This window comes from Ranitomeya variabilis, chromosome 1, assembly GCF_051348905.1.
Source record: "Ranitomeya variabilis isolate aRanVar5 chromosome 1, aRanVar5.hap1, whole genome shotgun sequence".
Taxonomy (NCBI): Eukaryota; Metazoa; Chordata; class Amphibia; order Anura; family Dendrobatidae; genus Ranitomeya; species Ranitomeya variabilis.
In genome coordinates, this window is record NC_135232.1 from 141191383 (window position 1) to 141216152 (window position 24770).

General features: G+C 44.3%; 1 protein-coding gene across 3 annotated transcripts in view; it reads left to right on the top strand.

Annotated features, from left to right (window-relative positions):
• Positions 1 to 24770, top strand: part of FAM81B (family with sequence similarity 81 member B) — a 159343-nt gene that overhangs the window by 9221 nt on the left and 125352 nt on the right. For all 3 annotated transcript variants that reach the window (XM_077289303.1, XM_077289313.1, XM_077289321.1), the window contains exons 3-4: positions 3263 to 3500; positions 5566 to 5684. In XM_077289303.1, coding sequence (XP_077145418.1) covers positions 3263 to 3500; positions 5566 to 5684 — 357 coding nt within the window. The remainder of the gene's footprint in view (positions 1 to 3262; positions 3501 to 5565; positions 5685 to 24770) is intronic.

Genomic DNA, 24770 nt, shown 5'->3' on the forward strand with positions numbered 1-24770 from the left:
CACAGCTTGAGCGGCCCTGATGAACAACACATTTATTTAACTTAACGTGATAGATAAAATGTGTATTCTTTCTGCAGCAAAGCAGAAACAGGAATCTAAAAGCCAATTGTTAGATATAGATCAGGACACGAGAACCTGTGTTATTCCATATGTTGCACAATTGCACAATTCATCTTTAAAGGGTGGTTGGAAATATGACTTTTTACTATAAAAACAGAGGCATAAAGATAAAGCAGCCCCATAGATCCAGTGCAGGCCAGTCTGGAGGCTCAGAATTTCTATTTAAAGTCACAGGACCACCAAATCCTATTATTGCCGGAATGGTCACATTACGAGTGCATCCAATGGTGTGTCTCTGATGACGACCTGCCCCAACAGGTGAGTATACCTCTATTTTTTTAATTTAAAAGTATTTATGGATAAAAATAAAATGTGTTCCCAGCGACACTGAAAAAGCAACAACATTATATAACAGAGATAGAGCAATTTTCTAGTTTGCAGATGGATGTGAAATAAAACCTTTTCCATGGCAAAATGTGATTTTCGGTAGCAAAAATTTCTACAGCAATGTAGAGTACAATATATTGGGTTCAAAAACATATTTGCATGGAGTAGAGGTTTCCACTGCAAAATTGGGGCATGCTATGGTCTTTCAAATCTACATCATCATTATGTTATAGATTTCCAATGGATGTTCCACCTTTTGTAAAGTGAAGGCAAATAAATGGCTATTGTAATAATTGTTACACACAGAGATTTGTTTAATCTGGATGGTAATTACAGAGCAGCTGGGGTATAGCAGCTTTGACAGGAGCTCTAGTCCTCCTACCTTACAGTATTTACACACAGGGATGCAATTAAATCCTCCCATACACCTTCAATAGCTGTCAGCCGACAACTCGTTCATTCAACAGCTTTTGCTCCTGAATATGCTATACACATGAATGATCAACTTGACTGATTTCTGGCCTTTCTGTTCTTCAGAGAACAAAAGGGTGAGGTGATTGAATTCAAACTGCTCAACTTATTTCCCCCAACATCATCTGTCTAGCGAGCGTTTGGAGGCCTCTATGTAGTTGGGAGGCCCCCCATTTAGATGGTTGGTTAGGTCCCAATGTAGTTCAGAGTAAATGTTTGACTAGTCCCTCATGTAGTTGGGAGGCTTCCATGTTGACCGTTGGCTGACTTTGTCGATAAAGGTATGGGGGCCTGTACATTTGTTATTTCAGTTGTAGAACAGAAAATCTAGTAAAGGATGGCCAGGCTGTTTTTCTCACTCAGTAAACTTGGTGCTTGGTAAGCTTGTTCAGTCATCTGCCAAGGTAGACTGGAGTGAATCAGTGTCAGGCAATAAAAGTCCGGTTTTAGGAGAAACCACTCAGGTTTCTATCTTCAGCTAAACAAATTTCGGAGGTACAGTAGCAATTGACGATGTAATGAATCACAGTGGTCTGTTATCGCCTCTAGATTGGGAACTTTCTTGCAGTGACTGGCGTGCACCCATGTATTATTTCCTTCATGTTTAACAGACACAAGAGATTAATTCATGCCAGTACATATTCATAATTATCCACCCTTGCAGTCTCTGAAATGGGTAGTCTAGCCAGAATGTATGCTGAGAAGGCATATTCACCTTTTTACTTCGCTTATATCAAGCACAAATGACTCAAGCCTCACAAACCTTGCTACTGTTTTCTTGAAACCTGGGTCCAACCAGTGAGAAGGATTTGAACACAGGGTTAGCATTCTTGATTGGTTTCCCAAACAACCAACAAAGTCTCTAGTATTCTAGCTAACCCGTAATCATGGGTAATATCAAAGTAATATCTAAGATCGATGTACACATTAGCAATCTTACCTTTGGGCAGCTTACACACATCAATGAGAACCATCAGCTCCAGTTCTTGAGCTAATCATTCAGGAGGGAGTGATTCATGAATTTTTACCTTGATAACAGCATATACAGTCCTGTATAATCTTTCTTAGGGGTACCTAGATCCATCTATAAAAAAAATAAAAAAATAAAAAATGTATGCCTCCCGGGTTTTGGCACCAAGAAATGCCAGAGTGAAGTAAAAGACTTTGCATTGTGCAGCAAGTCTGCACAGAGTTCACTAAAGGTGTCTATGATTAGGCAGGCATCAGCTGATGAAGGTGTAAATATACACAGACACAAGTGTTAAATACTATATGACTTGCTTAATATTTGGCAGTTAGTATATGTACACCATTTCAGCTTGTGTGGAGATCACATATTAAAACGTAACCAATTTGCTGAATCTTAAGAAATGTAAAATTGCATATCATTACCTGGAAGCAACTGACCTTCATGCTCAAACAAAAGAGAATAGCAGAAAGTATATTTGTATATTTATCATTTATTCGCACTAAATCTTTTCTTGCAAGCACTGTGGATTTTAGCTGGACATTTCTTTGTTAGACAGTTGTTTCAGTGCGGTTGGAAAACATTCTGTTCTTCGACCCTTTTTCCTATTTTATGTTTAGAATGCTATTTTATGCTTGCAAAACTTAAGCACACTATTTAACATAATCGTCGGTACCTGCACACATCTTTGTATTGCACACGCCCGAGCCGTGCAAAGGCTTTTATAATGATTGAATAAAGGAACCACACAAATTCAAGGATCGATGAGTGCTGCTGCATTTCTTCTTACTCGTGGATGGTAATCCATTTATTATATCACTATCAAGGTCACACTGTACAACCTGAAAAACGTTCTGTGACATTTGATAAACTGTGTGCTTCCCCACTACTAAATAGGACTTTATAAACCTATTCCAGTTTCCTAATGGACAGCAATAATTTAGGAACACTTTGCTCCCACCAATGGAGTGATATACAGTAGTACCGTATTTTTCGGACTACAAGACGCACTTTTTTCCCCATGTATTCTGTGAATCTTCCTCATCTCATTCAAGTTTTTGGGGAAAATCTGCAATTAAAACACATATTTAACTCAAGAGGAACTGGCATATTGCATATTTAAAAAATGCACCTCAAGAGGTCACTTTCCATGGCATAAAAAATCCATTGATATGTAAAAAAGTGACAAAAGCTGCTACAAGTCTGCCTCGTATGAACATAACCTAATGTGACTTACAGGCATATTATGAAATACCTTGACTTAATAGGCCATGTTCTGAGGGCAGCTTCACTTTAACTGACCGTTTGATTCAAATTTGATATTCATATTCTCATTATACTATACATGTTTAACTTTTAATATTCCTTATTTTTTAGGGGCCAATCATTCTTGCCAACAATTTCAGGACATCGGGTAGAGGTATTAGAAGATAGATTATTTAATCAAGAAAAGTCCACTACTATTCTCCTAGATCAAGCCTTCAAGATAAAAGAAGATGTATCCATGCTGCGAGGAAACCGTGGCCAACACTGGGATGTGATGGCCCAACGCTTGCTTGAAAATCACATGCAGACTGTCATACAAATAATCAAGCAGCTGAGCAGAGATATTGAGGTGCAAAATAGAATGAGCATAAATAATTCTGGAATTCCTAATATGCAAAATTAAAGCGAGCCCTACTTTTGCTTTGTACAATGAGGCTTACCTTAAGCTTTTGCAACACAGACAATTTTGCCGTCATGACAAACCATTTTCTTTTTCAATTTTTTTGTTGCTACATTCCAGGAGTCATAATTTTTTTCAGTTTTTCGCAACATGATAGTATGGACGTTTGTTTTTTTTTTCAGGATGAGTTGCTTTTGTTAGTGACATCATTTGGGGGTACAAATAGCTTCTTATTAATCTTTTCTTAATACTTTATGGAAAGAAATTTAAACAAAAAATGAAATCCTACTACTGATTTTTGCATTTTAAATTATTCGCCACTGTTGCAAGACAAATAAAGTGTTAACTATATTTTATGGGTCGGCACGATTATGGCATTATCAAATCTCTATGACTTTATTTTGTACAATAAATATATTCTCTGAAAAGAAAAATTGTTCTTAAATCACCATTGTCATGGTTAGCATGCTTGAAAAAAGACCTTTATGGTTGAAACGTTGCATTTGGCACAATAAAGAATTTTTGATACTTCACCTGGATTGGATGCTGTTCTTCACTTCTTTTTTACCATATTCTGAGAGTCACATGTTTGACTTTTTAATATTTTTCTAATTTTGATCAAGAAAATCCCTTTTTTGTTCATCATATTGTGAGAGCCCCAACTTTTATTTTATTTTTATACAAAACTGCATTAAGGCTTGTTTTTAGTGTAATGACCTATAGTTTTTATTGGTATCTTTTTGGGATACGTAGATTTTTTAAATCACTTTGTTATTTATTATTTTAGGTAAGATTAACAAAACAGCAATTTGGACATCGTTTTCCGTTTGTTTGTTTTTTTAAGAAGCTTTCAGTATGTGGGTTGGATAATAATATAGTTTTATAGTACTTGTTTTTAAAACTGGGATTTCTGTTTCATATTTTTAAAGTTGCTCACTTAAAACCCCTATTTTTATTTCTTACAATACTTATCAGTTCAGGAAATTTGAGCAACCTCTGGAATGTAATCAAGAGGCTGATGGATAATCACAAGCCATCAAACAAAGAAGAATTGCTTAATTTTTTGAGCCAGAAGCAGTGTGAAAGACTGGTGGAAAGCATGCCAAGACGCATGAATGCTGTGATTAAAAATCATGGTTATTCAAAAAAAATATTGATTTCTGAACTCTTCCTGAGTTAAAACATTAGCATTGTTGTTTCTAAATGATTATGAATTTGTTTTCTTTGCATTAGTTGAGGTCGGAAAACACTGTTTTGTTTTGTTTTTTTATTTTGACCATTTCTCCTTTTCAGAAAAAAAATACAAAATGTATTGCTTGGAAATTCGGAGACGTGTCAGAAGTTTATAGATTAAAAGAACAATTTACATTTTACTCAAAAATATACCTATAAAGAGAAAAATCAGACAAATTGAACATTTTGCAGTGGTCTCTTAATTTTTGCCAGAGCTGTATATTATATTTTATTATTTACGATGTGCAGTTTATTATCTAAAATGTTACTGTTTGACTGACAACTTATTAGAACCTGTCTCTGTCTGGTTTCCTTTGGAACAATCGGATGGCACACGCATGGGCCGTGAATCTCGCAATTTTTTCTCGCACCCATTGACTTGCATAGAATCATTGCATGACATTAGTCAGAGTGCAATCCGATTTTTTTTGTGAGATTGCACTCGTCTGATTAATATGCAGATGAGAACGAACCCTTAAAGGGAATCTGTTATGTTTATATATTCAGCTCTATCTATGGGCAGCATGGTGTGCAGCAAGAGGAGCTATGCTGATGGATTTTGAGGTCAGGTATCCAGTAAAATTTTTATTTTATTCATTTAAATCCCTGTTTTTTCTATCCTTACAAGTACATGCTTATGGGCGGTTCTGCTAATTGATTGATTGTTCTGTATGCGGTCATGCAGGGAGGGTTGCCAATAATTGAATAGGACCTTTCACTAGATGTTTTGCTGCACCCACTAGATAATAATAACAATGAATATTTTTTCTCATTGTTGTAGATTTTGGAAAATGAGATAAGAACAAGAGATACAGTCAGTTCAGGAACAAGCTTTGCTGTACAGAGCCTGGACAGAAAGCATCTAGCTGGGATTGGGGATCTGCGAGGACGTGTGGCAAGGTCAGTGTCTATAATTTCCATATCTACATAGTTCAGTGCCTATGATGTAATGAAATTTAGCAGCTTTCAAAAATGTTCTAGAACAGGCCACTTTTTTGAAGAAGAAAATATATTTTTAAAATCAGAATTGTGGTGTGCTAGTGATGAGAAAGATGACTTTTATGCACATTATATCAATACTCTGTTAAAATAATCCACAAAGATTTTTTTTTTGGACACGAATATCACTTTCTAGCCATTCAGTTCAACATAATATGTACAGTGGCATGTAAAAGTTTGGGCACCCCTGGTAAAAAAAAAAAATTGCTGTTAGCCTAAACTATAAAGGAAATGTGTTATCTTTAACTTTAGGCCTTTTAGAGATCATTTCAACTTCAACTTGTTCGTATCGATAAACAATTTTTTTTGCTTATTCATACATAATTGTAACAGTCATACCTTTTATTTATGTATTTCCACTATATAAGTGTAACGCATTTGGGAGGAGAGAGCCCTAGAGTGGACCCTCAGGGCCGTGACATTGAACCTCCCCTGGGTGAGCTGAACCTAGTGATCCGACCCCTATACAGGGATCGTTAGGGGCAAGCCCAGGGATCCCAAATACCACGAATGCCGATACAGAGAGGGCGGCTCGTAGGAGCAAGGACCAGGAAGCCACGGAGGGTAGCAGCTCGCAGAAACATGACGTGTCACTGGGCGCAGGGTAACCAGGTGTTTACGCAAGCGAGAGTTAGGTCCTTGGGTTACTGGAATTAAGCTGGGCACTCGGAGCAGGATCCGGGAGCCACCGTAGAGGCTTCGGCATCAGGCAGTGCTAAGGAGAAACAAAGACAAGGCAGAAATTAGGTGAGTACTTAAACTAAAGTACAGGGGAGTTCACGGGAGACCTGAGTATCAGCAAAGCAAACTAACACAATATTCAGGCACCTCCCCATGGAGGAGGCTGCCTGAAATACCCTGTACCTCACAGCAATTGGTTGAAAAGTACTTCCAGGTTAGAACATGATGGCTCTTTAAATCCCTTAAAGAGAGAGCAGCCGCGTCCTAAGATGGCCAAGGGGCATACGTGAGCTCCGAGAACCAAGAGGTAGAGCAAGAAGAGCAGCAGAGGGAGAGGTATGGCGAAGTCTCAAACTTGCAGCATGCAGGGATGCCGGAGGCACAGTAGGCAGAGCAGGGTGAGAGATGAAAGGCCAAGGGGCAGCAGCAGAGGACCTAACAACAAGGACTTGTTTTTTATGAGACAAGCTGTAATTTTCAGCTTTTACAAACACATATATAAGTGTTACAATTTTGTAAAAATTTTTTTTATATAATTAAGAAAAAAGAATCATCATGTTTTATTCTATTCATCGTAAATATACTGTTATCTGTTTGCTTTAATCCACAGGTTGTTATTAGTGATGAGTGAATGTGCTTGGTGATACTCACATAACACTTGTGTTTCTGGCTGTTCGGATGTGCTCAGCACTCTCGAGCATTTGCTGGTGCTCAAATTTAAGGCTCGAATCGAGTGCCACTACATGACAACTTGAACAGGATGTGTATGGTGCCCTCCTTTATGTCTAATACAGGGTGTATCTGAGTCCCTCTTCCATCTAATTTTTGTCAGGTGACCACTGCTGACATGTTCATTAATCCCCTTCACCATCAGGGTGATTTTCTGTTTAGCTTTTTTTTCCTCCACTTCTTCCAAGAGCCATAACGTTTTTTAGTTTTCTATCAACATAGTTGTATGATAGCTTGTTTTTTTGCTGGACAGGTCGTACTTTTGAATGACCTCATTCATTTTACCACATAGTGTACTAAAAAACTGGGAAAAAAATTACAAGTGCGTTGAAATTGCAATAAAAAGTGCAATTCCACAATTGTTTTTTGTATTTACCATGTTCACTATATGGTAAAACTGACCAGATGATGTGATTCTACAGGTCAGTACAGCATCAAAGGCAGGAACATGACATATGACTAGGGATGAGCGAACCCATGGATGTTCGGATTCGACCGAAGTATAGTTTAATGTTCAATTCGAGCATCAGAACTTGACCCCAAACCCGAATGCAATAGAAGTCAATGGGGACCAGAACTTCGGTGCTTTAAAATGGCTGTAAAATGGTCATAGCAAGGGCTTAGGGGCTGCAAAAGGAAGCAAAATGGGGGTAATAGTAGGACAATTCCCCTGCAAAAAAAAAATGTGGATAGGGAAATTACTTAAAATAGCAAGAATAAAAGATAAAAAAATAATGATCTTGAACCAGGGGTGGAGGTCAAAGTGGAGGAGGAAGTTGAGGAGATGTGGAAGAGGCGGAGGAGGAGGTAGCCAACACTGTTTTTGTGGGGATTTTTTTATTTATTTTTTGGGGGGGGTACTCTGAAAACACGCTCTGTGGGGGCACTCTGCATACTGGCAGTGTAATCATTTGCTGGCCACTCTCTCTCTGTATACAGGACATGTAATACTCTGCACTTTTTTATTGTCAAATTATGGGGATAGCATGGGGATAGTGGCCATGTTGCTGCTAGTGGTGGTGATGCAGCTGCTGCAGGGAGAGAGAGAACATGGTCAATCTGTGCCTGCTCCATGCCCAAATGAATCACCTTCCTCTGGTTCACACAGACGACAGGATGTTCTGTGTAATTTCGTAGGCTCAAGTACCGCTGGATAAAGGGATAATGATGATGAAACACAGGTGCCAAGTTCTGTGTCTTTCTAGTGTGTGTAGACCGATAAGTAGGACAGAGGTAAGGACTGGGTGAAAGATTATGCGAGGATTATTATTTTTCATTTTTAGAGCACCATTGATTCCATGGTGCTGTACATGAGGAGAGGTTAGACACAAATACTGTGATGCTGAGTCACCTCTCATGGACAAGCCTTGAGATGGGATAATGAAGGAGTCCAAGGTCAGAAACCAGGAGTATACATCATAAAGAGAAGGAATAGTCAAAGGCGTAGTCAGGTAACGTCCCGAGGTCAGAATATCAGGACATATAGGATCAGAGCAGAAGGCGTTAAACAGATAGATGGTCAGAACGAGGTCCAACGTTAGGCAGCAAAAGATCAACAGAAAGCAAGGCACAGAGAGAACAAAGCACACAATAGTTAAATGTACGTCTGACAGAGGTTTGGGAGTAACAACCCAGTTAAGTAGCCTGGCAATCACCTGGGACAATAAACACCTGAAGACAGCCAGCATCTCCCAGTCTCAGATTGAACGGCTGAGTTATCTATTAACACACTGACAGCAGACTGGACGACTGAGCTGGCAACATACTGACAGCTTCAGCACATCCCTGTACCAGATTTGACACCTGAGATGTCAGTGACTGCATCCCAGACACACTGAGGGGTGGAACCGTGGCAGTACCTCCTCTTCTATGGGGGAGCACTGGACTCCCAGTCTTCCCAGCAAATTTTAGATGAAAGGTCCTGACTATCCGCTCGACCTTCACATCTCAAGCTGGGACCCAGGATCTCTCCTCTGGTCTGTATCCCCACCAGTGGATGAGGTATTGGAGGCAATTATGGACCCTATGAAAATCCACAACCCTCTGAACCTTATACTCCAAGCCACCGTCGACCAAAACCGGAGGAGAAGGGGATGAGGGAGATAATGCCGAAGGGACAAACTCCTTTAATAGAGATTTATGTAACATGTTAGGGATGCAAAAGGATGAAGCTTTAATCTGAATGTCACCAGATTAACCACCTCTAGGATCTCATATGAACCAAAACTTCACCGATGGCACTTTAAGTTTAATGTTTCTAGATGACAACCAAACCTTATCTGTCATGATCTCAATGGCAAGAGAACATAGCATAAGCATATATAGGAACTAGCTCTTGGAAGATGGGAACTGAGCTGACCATGAACTAAACCTAACGCACAACTAGCAGTGGCCGGGTAGCATGCCTACGTTGATTCTAGATGCCCAGCACCAGCCGGAGGACTAAATAAAGCTAGCAGAGGAAAATATTAGTCCTAGCTCACCTCTAGAGAAATACCCCGAAAGGAGACAGAGGCCCCCCACATGTATTGGCGGTGAGTTGAGATGAAATAACAAACGTAGTATGAAAATAGGTTTAGCAAATTTGAGGTCCACTTACTACATAGCAGAAGACAGAAAGGACACTTTCATGGTCAGCTGAAAACCCTATCAAAAACACCATCCAGAAATTACTTTAAAACTCTGGCATTAACTCATAACACCAGAGTGGCAATTCCTGTTCACAAGAGCTTTCCAGACACAGTAACGAAACTACAGCTGTGAACTGGAACAAAATGCAAAAACAAACATGGACAAGAGTCCAACTTATCTAGTAGTTGTCTAGGAGCAGGAAAAAGCACAGAGAGGCTTCTGATAACATTGTTGACCGGCAAGCAACTAACAGAGCAGCAAGGTTATATAGCGACTCCCACATCTTGATGGGAACAGGTGAACAGAGAAGATGAAGACACCAGTTAAATTCCACCAGTAGCCACCGGGGGAGCCCAGAATCCAAATTCACAACAGTACCCCCCCCTCAAGGAGGGGGCACCGAACCCTCACCAGAACCACCAGGGCGATCAGGATGGGCCCTATGAAAGGCACGAACCAGATCGGAGGCATGAACATCAGATGCATTCACCCAAGAATTATCCTCCTGGCCGTATCCCTTCCACTTGACCAGATACTGGAGTCTCCGTCTGGAAACACGAGAGTCCAAGATTTTCTCCACAACGTACTCCAACTCACCCTCAACCAACACCGGAGCAGGAGGCTCAACGGAAGGCACAACCGGTACCTCATACCTGCGCAATAATGACCGATGAAAAACGTTATGAATAGAAAAGGATGCAGGGAGGTCCAAACGGAAGGAAACAGGGTTAAGAATCTCCAATATCTTATACGGGCCGATAAACCGAGGCTTAAACTTAGGAGAAGAGACCCTCATAGGGACAAAACGAGAAGACAACCACACCAAATCCCCAACAGAAAGCCGAGGACCAACACGACGGTGGCGGTTGGCAAAAAGCTGAGTCTTCTCCTGGGACAACCTCAAATTGTCCACCACCTGCCCCCAGATCTGATGCAATCTCTCCACCACAGCATCCACTCCAGGACAATCCGAAGATTCCACCTGACCAGAGGAAAATCGAGGATGAAACCCCGAATTACAGAAAAACGGGGACACCAAAGTGGCAGAGCTGGCCCGATTATTGAGAGCGAACTCCGCCAATGGCAAAAAAGCAACCCAATCATCCTGGTCAGCAGACACAAAACACCTCAGATATGTCTCCAGGGTCTGATTAATCCGCTCGGTCTGGCCATTCGTCTGAGGATGGAAAGCGGACGAAAAAGATAAATCTATGCCCATCCTAGCACAGAATGCCCGCCAAAATCTAGACACGAATTGGGTCCCTCTGTCAGAAACGATATTCTCAGGAATACCATGCAAACGAACAACATTCTGAAAAAACAGAGGAACCAACTCGGAAGAAGAAGGTAACTTGGGCAGAGGAACCAAATGGACCATCTTAGAAAAACGGTCACACACCACCCAGATGACAGACATCTTCTGAGAAACAGGCAGATCTGAAATAAAATCCATCGAGATGTGCGTCCAAGGCCTCTTAGGAATAGGCAAGGGCAACAATAATCCACTAGCCCGAGAACAACAAGGCTTGGCCCGAGCACAAACGTCACAAGACTGCACAAAGCCTCGCACATCTCGTGACAGGGAAGGCCACCAGAAGGACCTTGCCACCAAATCCCTGGTACCAAAAATGCCAGGATGACCTGCCAACGCAGAAGAATGAACCTCAGAGATGACTCTACTGGTCCAATCATCAGGAACAAACAGTTTATCAGGTGGGCAACGATCAGGTCTCTCCGCCTGAAACTCCTGCAAGGCCCGCCGCAGGTCTGGAGAAACGGCTGACAATACCACTCCATCCTTAAGGATACCTGTGGGCTCAGAGTTACCAGGCGAGTCAGGCTCAAAACTCCTAGAAAGGGCATCCGCCTTAACATTCTTAGAACCCGGTAGGTATGACACCACAAAATTAAACCGAGAGAAAAATAATGACCAGCGCGCCTGTCTAGGATTCAGGCGCCTGGCGGTCTCAAGATAAATCAAATTTTTGTGGTCAGTCAATACCACCACCTGATGTCTGGCCCCCTCAAGCCAATGGCGCCACTCCTCAAAAGCCCACTTCATGGCCAAAAGCTCCCGATTCCCAACATCATAATTCCGCTCAGCGGGCGAAAATTTACGGGAAAAGAAGGCACAAGGCCTCATCACGGAGCAGTCAGAACTTCTCTGCGACAACACTGCCCCAGCTCCGATCTCAGAAGCGTCGACCTCAACCTGAAAAGGTAGAGCAACATCAGGCTGACGCAACACAGGGGCAGAGGAAAAACGGCGCTTAAGCTCCCGAAAGGCCTCCACAGCATCAGGGGACCAATCAGCAACATCAGCACCCTTCTTAGTCAAATCGGTCAATGGCTTAGCAATATCCGAAAAACCAGCAATAAATCGACGATAAAAGTTAGCAAAGCCCAAAAATTTCTGAAGACTCTTAAGAGAAGAGGGCTGCGTCCAATCACAAATAGCTTGAACCTTGACAGGATCCATTTCAATGGAAGAGGGGGAAAAAATATATCCCAAAAAGGAAATCCTCTGTACCCCAAAAACACACTTAGAACCCTTCACACACAAAGAATTAGACCGCAAAACCTGAAAAACCCTCCTGACTTGCTGGACATGAGAGTCCCAGTCATCCGAAAAAATCAGAATATCATCCAGATACACAATCATAAATTTATCCAAATAATCGCGAAAAATATCATGCATAAAGGACTGGAAAACTGACGGAGCATTAGAAAGACCAAAAGGCATCACTAAATACTCAAAGTGGCCCTCGGGCGTATTAAATGCGGTTTTCCACTCATCCCCCTGCCTGATTCGCACCAAATTATACGCCCCACGAAGGTCAATCTTAGAGAACCACTTGGCCCCCTTTATGCGAGCAAACAAATCAGTCAGCAACGGCAATGGGTATTGATATTTAACAGTGATTTTATTCAAAAGCCGATAATCAATACATGGTCTCAAAGAGCCGTCTTTTTTTGACACAAAGAAAAAACCGGCTCCTAAGGGAGATGACGATGGACGAATATGTCCCTTTTCCAAGGACTCCTTTATATATTCTCGCATAGCAGCATGTTCAGGCACAGACAGATTAAATAAACGACCCTTTGGGTATTTACTACCCGGGATTAAATCTATGGCACAATCGCACTCTCGGTGCGGAGGTAACGAACCAAGCTTGGATTCTTCAAAGACGTCACGATAGTCAGACAGGAACTCAGGAATTTCAGAGGGAATGGATGATGAAATGGAAACCACAGGTACATCCCCATGAGCCCCCTTACATCCCCAGCTCAACACAGACATAGCTCTCCAGTCGAGGACTGGGTTGTGAGATTGCAGCCAAGGCAATCCTAGCACCAAATCATCATGTAGATTATACAGCAACAGAAAGCGAATAATCTCCTGGTGATCCGGATTAATACGCATAGTTACTTGTGTCCAGTATTGTGGTTTATTATTAGCCAATGGGGTGGAGTCAATCCCCTTCAGAGGAATAGGAGTCTCCAAAGGCTCTAAATCATACCCACAGCGTTTGGCAAAGGACCAATCCATAAGACTCAAAGCGGCGCCAGAGTCGACATAGGCGTCCGTGGTAATAGATGACAAAGAGCAAATCAGGGTCACAGATAGAATAAATTTAGACGGTAAGGTGCAAATGGAAACAGATTTACCAAGCTTTTTAGTGCGCTTAGAGCATGCTGATATAACATGAGTAGAATCACCACAATAGAAACACAACCCATTTTTCCGTCTAAAATTCTGCCGCTCGCTTCGGGACAGAATTCTATCACACTGCATACTCTCTGGCGACTTCTCAGTGGACACCGCCAGATGGTGCACTGGTTTGCGCTCCCGCAAACGCCTATCGATCTGAATAGCCATTGTCATGGACTCATTCAGACCCGCAGGCACAGGGAACCCCACCATAACATCCTTAATGGCATCAGAGAGACCCTCTCTGAAAGTCGCCGCCAGGGCGCACTCATTCCACTGAGTAAGCACAGACCATTTACGGAATCTTTGGCAGTAAATTTCCGCTTCATCTTGCCCCTGAGATAGGGACATCAAAGTTTTTTCTGCCTGAAGCTCCAAATGAGGTTCGTCATAAAGCAACCCCAAGGCCAGAAAAAACGCATCCACATTGAGCAACGCAGGATCCCCTGGTGTCAATGAAAAAGCCCAGTCTTGAGGGTCGCCCCGGAGCAAGGAAATCACAATCCTGACCTGCTGTGCAGGGTCTCCGGCAGAGCGAGATTTCAGAGACAAAAATAATTTGCAATTATTTCGAAAATTCTGAAACCCGGATCTATTCCCCGAGAAAAATTCCGGCAAAGGAATTCTCGGCTCAGATACAGGTGCATGACAAACAAAATCTTGCAAATTTTGTACCTTCGTGGCGAGATTATTCAAACCTGCAGTTACACTCTGAAGATCCATTACAAACAGGTGGACACAGAGCCATTCAAGGGTTAAGAGGAGGTAAGAAGCAGCTAGACAGCAATTAAGGGCTAGGCAGCAAAACTCTGAGGGGAGAGAAAAAAAAAAAAATTTCCCTTCAACACTTCTTTTTCTCCTGCTTCAGCCCAAACAATTAACACTTTGCGGGCCGGTCAAACTGTCATGATCTCAATGGCAAGAGAACATAGCATAAGCATATATAGGAACTAGCTCTTGGAAGATGGGAACTGAGCTGACCATGAACTAAACCTAACGCACAACTAGCAGTGGCCGGGTAGCATGCCTACGTTGATTCTAGATGCCCAGCACCAGCCGGAGGACTAAATAAAGCTAGCAGAGGAAAATATTAGTCCTAGCTCACCTCTAGAGAAATACCCCGAAAGGAGACAGAGGCCCCCCACATGTATTGGCGGTGAGTTGAGATGAAATAACAAACGTAGTATGAAAATAGGTTTAGCAAATTTGAGGTCCACTTACTACATAGCAGAAGACAGAAAGGACACTTTCATGGTCAGCTGAAAACCCTATCAAAAACACCATCCAGAAATTACTTTAAAACTCTGGCATTAACTCATAACACCAGAGTGGCAATTCCTGTTCACAAGAGCTTTCCAGACACAGTAACGAAACTACAGCTGTGAACTGGAACAAAATGCAAAAACAAACATGGACAAGAGTCCAACTTATCTAGTAGTTGTCTAGGAGCAGGAACAAGCACAGAGAGGCTTCTGATAACATTGTTGACCGGCAAGCAACTAACAGAGCAGCAAGGTTATATAGCGACTCCCACATCTTGATGGGAACAGGTGAACAGAGAAGATGAAGACACCAGTTAAATTCCACCAGTAGCCACCGGGGGAGCCCAGAATCCAAATTCACAACACTTATCCCCAATCTTAAAAATAGGACCCACCGAACGTCTTCTATCGGCCTTCCGTTTTTTGCAAATCTGAGCAGTCCCAATATTCTTTTAAACCTAGAAAATTCACCAAAATGGGGGATGAAAATCATAATTACAGAAAAACTGTGACGATCCAGTAGCCCTATTTACTCTTTTAAAAGCAAACTCAGTGAGAGGTAAAAATGAAGACCAGTCCAGCTGCTAGGTTACCACAAAGCACCTTAAAATTTGTTCCAAAGATTGATTTGTCCTATTAGTCATATAGGATAGATTTGTCCTATCATGCCCCTGTACCAGATTGCATGGCTGAGCTGTCAGTAAGTATATCCCAGACACACTGAGGGGTGGAAACCGTGACAAATACAAATAGAAATTACAATGAACAAACTAATAGGGGCAGACTGGTACAGAGGGGCGAGTGCCCTACCCTTGCAGGCTTACATTCTACAAGATAATGGGGAAGGAGACAGTAGGTTCGTGAGTTACAGCAGCTACACTGTTGGCGAGGCGGCAGCTCTGCTAGTGGTTAGGTGGCAGCGAGATCATTGCAGGCTGCTCTGAAGAGATGAGTTTTCAAGTTCTGCTTGAAAGTTCTAGCCAGTATGTTGGCTGCCACTGCGCTGACAAACTAAGCTCATCAATGCCAGTTCAAAAACGCTCCCTGACAAGACACTGGTGGTTTGCATGCTGTGCCATCAGAGACTGAAGCAAGGCATCAATGTTCTTAACCTGGGCACTACCTGCATGATGAGGCATCTGAATGCAAAGCATGAGCTGCAGTGGTGTACACATCAGAAAAAAACAGGAAAAATCTGAACCTCTTTCTGTTCCCTCTTCTTCTGTGGTCTCAGCCTCTTCCGTCCGCTCACAAGTGTTTTTTTTATAAAGAGGTATCAATCCATTGGAATCACAGGAACCATAGTATGTGGTTCCCATCTGTCACTACTTTTCCAGGAGGGATATCCCTGTCCTGCATGAACATGTTCAGGACAAAATCAGGTGTGCACTGTGCAGCGCCCCAGAGTCCTGGTCGTTGCAGTACTGTGGCTCCGCCACTATGGGGAGCTATGGTGCGTCTGATGGCACTGAAGGAGTTCATCGGATCAGGTATCACAGACACCAATACATTTCACAGCCGGGCCTCCGGGGGGAGCTAAGGGTGCTATTCATTAGGCCACTCCCCACCATAGTGGGTAAACTGGGGGTCAGGCAGGAAGTTAGATCAGAAAGCTGACTGGGTTGGAACCAGGCAACACCTTGTGGCAGAGGGTGTTGTGGGGGAAGATACAGTAGGGTCTCTGTCAGGGGTGGGATCCTGACAGAGGCTTGGCAACTTGAACAAACGTAACGGGACCGTGCCTGCTCCGGGTAGCGGCGGTACCCAAGAAAGGATTAGAAGCGAGATAGATTGTGCTGAGTGAGAAACGAGATCACGCAAAGGAGAAATACCAGTAGGAGTCGTGCTGTAAGACCGAAGCAACATCCTACTGAGGCGCACTACCGGTGGCCGGAACGCCAAGGGAGTATTATAACATTCAGCTTCAAGCAATACTCCAAACAGCGGCAGGACAGTCAGTCTTAGGCGGGCTGTCTAACTTAAATCACCTATGCAGTCTTGGGGGGCAACTTGTGGAGAGGGGCGACTCTAGGGTCCCGGAAGAGCTCCGAGCCTACCCGTTAAACGGGTGCCGTCCCAACCAGAACATCAGGGAGGGACGGAGGATTAGCAGAACATCATCTAATCGAGTTGTGAGGGAACTTAAGAAACAGACACAACAGTTGTGGGGGACTTTCCGTAAGCACAGCAGGGAAGGACCACAACACATAACGCTAGTAGGAAGGCACCGATTTCCACCTGTGAAGAGAACTCTGGAGGTACCATTGGACCGGCCGGACTTGCGCAGCCTGGTGAACCGTATTCCAGACTGAGGACCCAGAGATCTTCAGTAAAGAGGTAAAGAGACTGCAACCTGGTGTCCTCGTTATTTACTGCACTGCACCACCGCACCACCACCACCACTACGGCCTCATCCTCATCATCTGTTGTACCTATTTCACTGTGCGCCCCACGGCGGGGTCACGGACCGGGGCCTAGCCGCCGTGACAACCCCAGAGCAGAGACTCGGAGGCCCGGTACCGGATACCCCTCGGCCCCGCGGCAGTGGGGGCGCTACAAACTTGGCGTCACGAACAGGATCTACTTAAGCCTGAAGAATCAGGTCATGTGTGCCTAGGAACTGTGATTTACTGTACTTTATTGAGAGACTGTGTGCTGCGCCATTTACCGCCAAAAATCCGCCGCCATTGCAGCGCTGAGGAGAGCGCAGGAGAAGAGGAGGGGCGTGGAGTAGGCGTAGGCAAGCTGGAGAGCGCGAACAACGATGGCCGCCCAGTCTAAATATTTCTGTGTCCTGCGGACGTGTCCGTCAACAGCCGAGGTCCGCCTCCTGATCCTGTTTGGAGGGTGGAGACCATGGAGACGGGGCCGCCCACGAAAGAGACCGCGGGAAGAAGACATTAGAGAGGAGATAAAGATGGCGACGCCGGAAGCACCGCATGGGAATGATCGAACTCGGAGAGAGGCTGGACAGCCCGAGGTGGCCCAGGGTACGCCGTCACTGCGGGAGCTGACCCTTACAGAGCCAACGATGGGCCGACCTCCCCGGCCGCCGTCGGAAGAGTGTATGGCTGCGGCCGAAGCCCGGCGGATCGCTGCCCGCCTGGAGGCCGATGCCCGCGTGATCGCTTGGCTGGGCCAGCCCACGGAGGTCTGCTTGTCTCCAGTGTCCCTTGCTCCTCCCAACCCGGTCGCGGCTGACAGTGCGCTGCAGACACAAGGCCTGAAGCTCATGCCCGAGGCCGAACACCTGCGGCGCTTGATGGCTGCATGGCGAGCCCGACCACAACCGGTAACCCAGGTTGACCTAACCACCGTTGCGGAGGCCCCCTTGTCCCACTGGGGTGTAGTGGTCTCCTTCAACCCCCGACATGGACGCGGGGTTATACAGGAGATTGGGGAGCCGCTGCAAGTCCACGTGGACCGGGAGGAGGTGGAGCCCTGCGGAGGAAGATTCCCTCACGACCTGGAGCCAGGTGATGCGGTAACGTACACCCGATGGAGGAGGGCTATGGGAGAGGCTGGCTGGATGGCGCGGGGCGTCCAGCGGTGCGTCACACTCCAAGCCGCTGCCAGAACATCAGAGGATAAATCTCCTACTGAAAAAACCGCAGAACCTGGCCCTGAAGAACAGCGGGGAACCCGGACTCGCCATGTACCTTGGGGGCGTGCCGGAGCCTCAGTGAAAAGAACATCCCGGCGAGGGATCCTGTCGTTGTTGGGGCGGGACCCGATCCTTGAACCGGCCGGACGACCCGTTGGTCTGGTGAGGCCCGGGAGGAAACTACCCTCCCCGAAAGACGAGTAAGCATAATTGCTTTATTAATATGTAAATAGTTCTTGACTGTTTGTTCGTTTCCTGATTTTTGCTGCTAAACCCGTTCAGGGTTAACTCTTAAGGGGATCCTTTTTGTTGACCCGGGATCCCTATTGTTTTGTTTTTTGTTTGTTTTCCAAAGTTTTTGCACAAGTTTCTAGTTGAAAAGAACTGCTGAAATCATGAACAGTGCATGATCCGAACTTCTTGTACATAGTTTGCACCTTATTAAAGGCGCTCCCTACTGGTTTTACTTAAAGAAGGACTCTTTGTGAAGATACCACACTGGAACCTTTGCTGAGTATGGACTGGTAGCTTGAGAAGGCGTGCTACCTCATAGAGACTTGGTCCCCTCTTAAAGGGGATGTTCATTTGTTGCGCTTAAACCGTGATATTGCTTTAAGACTGGAAGCAATAATGTCTTGACCAAAGAACGTGATGATAATGTTTACATGAGAAAGTTATATGTATTTGACTAGTTAAAATTGTGAAGAAATACTGATGATGTTCTCTAAGAAGAAAAAGTGAGAGATAGAAGGAGGATGCAGTGGGCCCGTAGGGATAGACGTGGTGTCCAGCATGCATGATAGAGAGAAAGATAATGAGAAGGCTTAGGCCATGTGCACACGTTAAGTATTTTTCGCGTTTTTTTCGCGTTTTTTCGCTATAAAAACGTGATAAAAACACGAAAAAAACGCTTACATATGCCTCCCATTATTTTAAGTGTATTCCGCATTTTTTGTGCAAATGTAGCCTTTTTTCCGCGCAAAAAACGCATCGCGGAAAAAAAAGCAACATGTTCATTAAAATGCGGAATTGCAGGGGATTCCGCACACCTAGGGGTCCATTGATCTGCTTACTTCCCGCACGGGGCTGTGCCCACGATGCGGGAAGTAAGCAGATTATGTGCGGTTGGTACCCAGGGTGGAGGAGAGGAGACTCTCCTCCACGGACTGGGCACCATATAATTGGTCAAAAAATAAGAATTAAAATAAAAAATAGTCCTATACTCACCCTCGATGTCTTCCCGCCTCCACTGCACGCTGTCGCTTCGGTTCCTGTAGCTGATGTGCGGCGAAGGACCTTGCCGATGACGTCACTGTCCTGTGATTGGTCGTGAGCGGTCATGTGACCGCTCACGTGACCGTGACGTCACGGAAGGTCCTGTGCGCACACACCAGCTATAGGAAGAGGAACGGACGCCGGTGAGGAGATGTCTGGGTGAGTATAAGCATTTTTTTATTTTTTTTATTATTTTTAAACATTCTATCTTTTACTATAGATGCTGCATAAGCTGCATCTATAGTAAAAAGTTGGTCACACTTGTCAAACAGTATGTTTGACAAGTGTGACCAACCTGTCAGTCAGTTTTCCAAGCGATGCTACAGATCGCTTGGAAAACTTTAGCATTCTGCAAGCTAATTACGCTTGCAGAATGCTAAAAAAACGCGAAAAAAACGCAAAAAAAACGCAAAAAAAAAAATGCGGATTTCTTGCAGAAAATTTCCGGTTTTCTTCAGGAAATTTCTGCAAGAAATCCGCAACGTGTGCACATACCCTTAATGTTCAATAGAAAATGTTTTTGATAATGTTGATAGATAGTTAGGATAGAAGGTAAACCCTGAGTCCTCATAGGAGTCATGTAGAGATGGCTCAGTGCTCTTAAACTGAAAGTAATGTTATGTTCTATACTGTGTATAGTAGTTGAAAAGGCAGTAGGCCCTGGCTGAACGGGGCGGTCCTGTAACCGAAAGGAGAGGCAGAAGGTCTGGTGCCGTTAGGACAGGCGGTCCTGCAGATCTAAAGAAGGAGAATGAAAAAGTTAAATTACCTTATAATGTGATTATAGGAAGGTCTTTAGTGGATTCAGAGTGTATCTCCTTAAAGGCAATGTTAAATTATTGTTCAACAATTTTGCACTTAGTAGAATACCCGGTTGGGTAAGAAGAGTTATTTATAGCATGTTGCTATGATATTTAACCATGTTTGTAACGTTCAAGTGTCCTTACCTCCCATAAAGGGAAGCCTGTTCAAGTATACTTATTGTTATTGCACTCAACAAAACTGTATGTCTTTTTGCTAACTTGTATTGTTGTTTTCTTCCCAGTCCCGGAGTACTGTGTTTAACCAGGGGGGAGTGCAGCGCCCCAGAGTCCTGGTCGTTGCAGTACTGTGGCTCCGCCACTATGGGGAGCTATGGTGCGTCTGATGGCACTGAAGGAGTTCATCGGATCAGGTATCACAGACACCAATACATTTCACAGCCGGGCCTCCGGGGGGAGCTAAGGGTGCTATTCATTAGGCCACTCCCCACCATAGTGGGTAAACTGGGGGTCAGGCAGGAAGTTAGATCAGAAAGCTGACTGGGTTGGAACCAGGCAACACCTTGTGGCAGAGGGTGTTGTGGGGGAAGATACAGTAGGGTCTCTGTCAGGGGTGGGATCCTGACAGAGGCTTGGCAACTTGAACGAACGTAACGGGACCGTGCCTGCTCCGGGTAGCGGCGGTACCCAAGAAAGGATTAGAAGCGAGATAGATTGTGCTGAGTGAGAAACGAGATCACGCAAAGGAGAAATACCAGTAGGAGTCATGCTGTAAGACCGAAGCAACATCCTACTGAGGCGCACTACCGGTGGCCGGAACGCCGAGGGAGTATTATAACATTCAGCTTCAAGCAATACTCCAAACAGCGGCAGGACAGTCAGTCTTAGGCAGGCTGTCTAACTTAAATCACCTATGCAGTCTTGGGGGGCAACTTGTGGAGAGGGGCGACTCTAGGGTCCCGGAAGAGCTCCGAGCCTACCCGTCAAACGGGTGCCGTCCCAACCAGAACATCAGGGAGGGACGGAGGATTAGCAGAACATCATCTAATCGAGTTGTGAGGGAACTTAAGAAACAGACACAACAGTTGTGGGGGACTTTCCGTAAGCACAGCAGGGAAGGACCACAACACATAGCACTAGTAGGAAGGCACCGATTTCCACCTGTGAAGAGAACTCTGGAGGTACCATTGGACCGGCCGGACTTGCGCAGCCTGGTGAACCGTATTCCGGACTGAGGACCCAGAGATCTTCAGTAAAGAGGTAAAGAGACTGCAACCTGGTGTCCTCGTTATTTACTGCACTGCACCACCGCACCACCACCACCACTACGGCCTCATCCTCATCATCTGTTGTACCTATTTCACTGTGCGCCCCACGGCGGGGTCACGGACCGGGGCCTAGCCGCCGTGACAACCCCAGAGCAGAGACTCGGAGGCCCGGTACCGGGTACCCCTCGGCCCCGCGGCAGTGGGGGCGCTACAACTGCGCAATGCCATCGGTGTCAAGGTCCACATAACCATTGATACGTAGACCAGTAAGTAAGGAGAGGGACGTTTTATCTCCCTAATTGCCCACTGGGTAAATGTCCTAGCACCACCAAGAATTGATGGATCTTTTTTGGATGTTTCTCTGTGCATGTTGCCTCCTCCTCATACTCTGCTTACTCCACCACCTCATCATCCGGTTAGCGTAACAACTGCACCACCAACTTCAGCACAGCCAGGAGGAAATGACAGCAGGCTGTTCTGAACCTCATTTGTTTGGAGGGAAAATTCCACACTGCACAATGCAGGAGTTGTGGATTGGGATCAAACAACAGACTAATGAGTGGTTGGTGCCACTGAACCTCAAGCCTGGCCTGGTGGTGTGCAATAACAGGCAAAATCTCATCTCGTAGCATATCTGGGCCTAGTCAGTTTTATGCACATTGTTTGCCTGGCACATGTGCTGAATTTAGTGGCACAGAGCTTCCTGAAAAATTACCTTCAGATGTCAGAGCTGCTTCAGAAAGTGGGCCGCGCGACCTTTTGGCGCTCTCACCATGATGCTGCCCGCCTGCCTGTGCTGCAGTGTCACTTCTGCCTTCCACTCAGTGCCTCATATATGATGTACCAACAAGGTGGGACTCCACCTTCCATTTGCTGGAGACACTGTGCGTTACTACACCACTTCTATGACTCTTTGAAAAAGTACTTCAGGTGATGATGGATGAGGTGGTGGCACAGGAGGACGAGGAGGAACAGGGACCATTCACACCATTATCAGGCCAGTCATCCAAACTGTGGATGGATACCATGTTTTGGCATAGGTGGTTTTCCATTATTGGATGCTTCCCTTCCCGTGGTTGTTCCTTCCCGGTGAAAGACCTGGCTATTCATTGCTTGCGTTGAGAAACACGTGATGGTGTCTCCGCGGCTTTTCTACATGCATTTGCATATTTTCCTTTAGGGATGGGGGCAGTGTTCTGGATCACTGCGTTGAGAAACACGTGATGGTGTCTCCGCGGTGTTGCATGTTTTGATCTCCCCGACGTCATTCATCCTCATGTTTATAGTCTTTTCACTAGGCACTGCTCCTAATAGCCAGTTTCCTACTCCACACTGATGAGGGGCAAATACCCCGAAACAGCTGTCTGTGGATGGATACCATGTTTTGGCATAGGTGGTTTTCCTTTATTGGATGCTGCCCTTCCCATGGTTGTTCCTTCCCGGTGAAAGACCTGGCTATTCATTGCTTGCGTTGAGAAACACATTATGGTGTCTCCGCGGCTTTTCTACAGTCATCCAAACATGACTTGGAGGGTGGGTTCCTGTACCAACAGCGGTCAGGTACACAACTGTTTAGGCAGGGGACATTTTTGGATGAGGATGAGGAGGAACTGTGTTCACAGCAAGGTGGTGCTCAAATCCGCTCACGGGCATCACTGGAGCATGGTTGGGGAGATACAGAGGACACAGACAAATACACCTCCCATCAAGGACAGCTTGCCATGGCCTCTGGGCAGCCTGGCACACGTGAGTGCATACACACTATGGTGCCTGCGCAACGACCACTAAGTTGCCCAGTTTGTTAACAGTGCTGATTACTGGGTGGCCACCCTGGATAACCGCTACAAGGTGTGTATATATTGATAGACCATGTGTCACTTCAATTGCACACAGGTAGACTTCCTTTCCCTAAGAATATGACGTATGAAGGTAATTGCTTGCTACATAAATTTTTAGGGTCTTCATCGCAAAAGGGGTGAATACATATACACATGACAATTTTTAGTTATTTGATGCCATAAATTTCATTTATGCCTATATTTTTCTCACTGCACTTCACCAACTTAGACGATTTAGCTCTGATGCATCACACACAAATCGGGTTACAAAAGTATTTAAACACAGCTTGTAATAAAAAAAATAGGTAAAAGCCAAGGGGGGGGGGGGGGGGGGGTGAATACTTTCACAAGCCATTGTTTATTCTCTTTGCCATAAAGTATACGAGAGAATTTGGGACGATGTTGCTTATTCCGCTATACTAATTACATTTTACATCAAGATCAATTCAAGTTCATACCAGGCCTGAAGTAGCAAATAAACTTAGGTCTACATATATTGTCCTATGCAATAATTATTTTATCACATTTAACTTCCTGGCTAACCCCTGTACCCATATAACTATTCGTGCAAGTTAAAATGAAAATCTGATAGGATGAAGTGCTAATAAAAAGTGAAATGCTGTTTTTTTTATTAAGTAATATTGAATCAGGAGCCAGACACAGGAACTGCTGACACCGCATTTTACTTATATGAGAATACTGTATTAATTATTGTCAGGCTGGATATTACTTATCAAATACGGCCAGGAATTAAAGTAGTTTTATACATAAACTATACCTGAATAATTACTGTCAAATCTTAAAAATACAAGATTTAAAGTGGCTTTACAATGTATGGCATGACATAGCACAATCTTTGCATTAACCATTGATATGGAGATATTTAGTACTGATTCCATAAACTGTGAAGATGTATTGTAAATTCATTTCTAATGTGGCTTTTCCCTTTATTAAAGGTATGGTCTCATTTTGGAATTGTCAGATATATATTCACTACCGTTCAAAAGTTTAGGGTCAGTTAGAAATTTCCTTCTTTTTGAAAGAAAAGCACAGTTTTTTCCAATGAAGCTAACATTAAATGATTAAGAAATACACTCTATACATTGTTAACGTGGTAAATGACTATTCTAGCTGCAAACGTCTGGTTTGTAATGCAATATCTTCATAGGTGCATAGAGGCCCATTTCCAACAACCACTTTCACTCTCGTGTTCTTATGGTACTTTG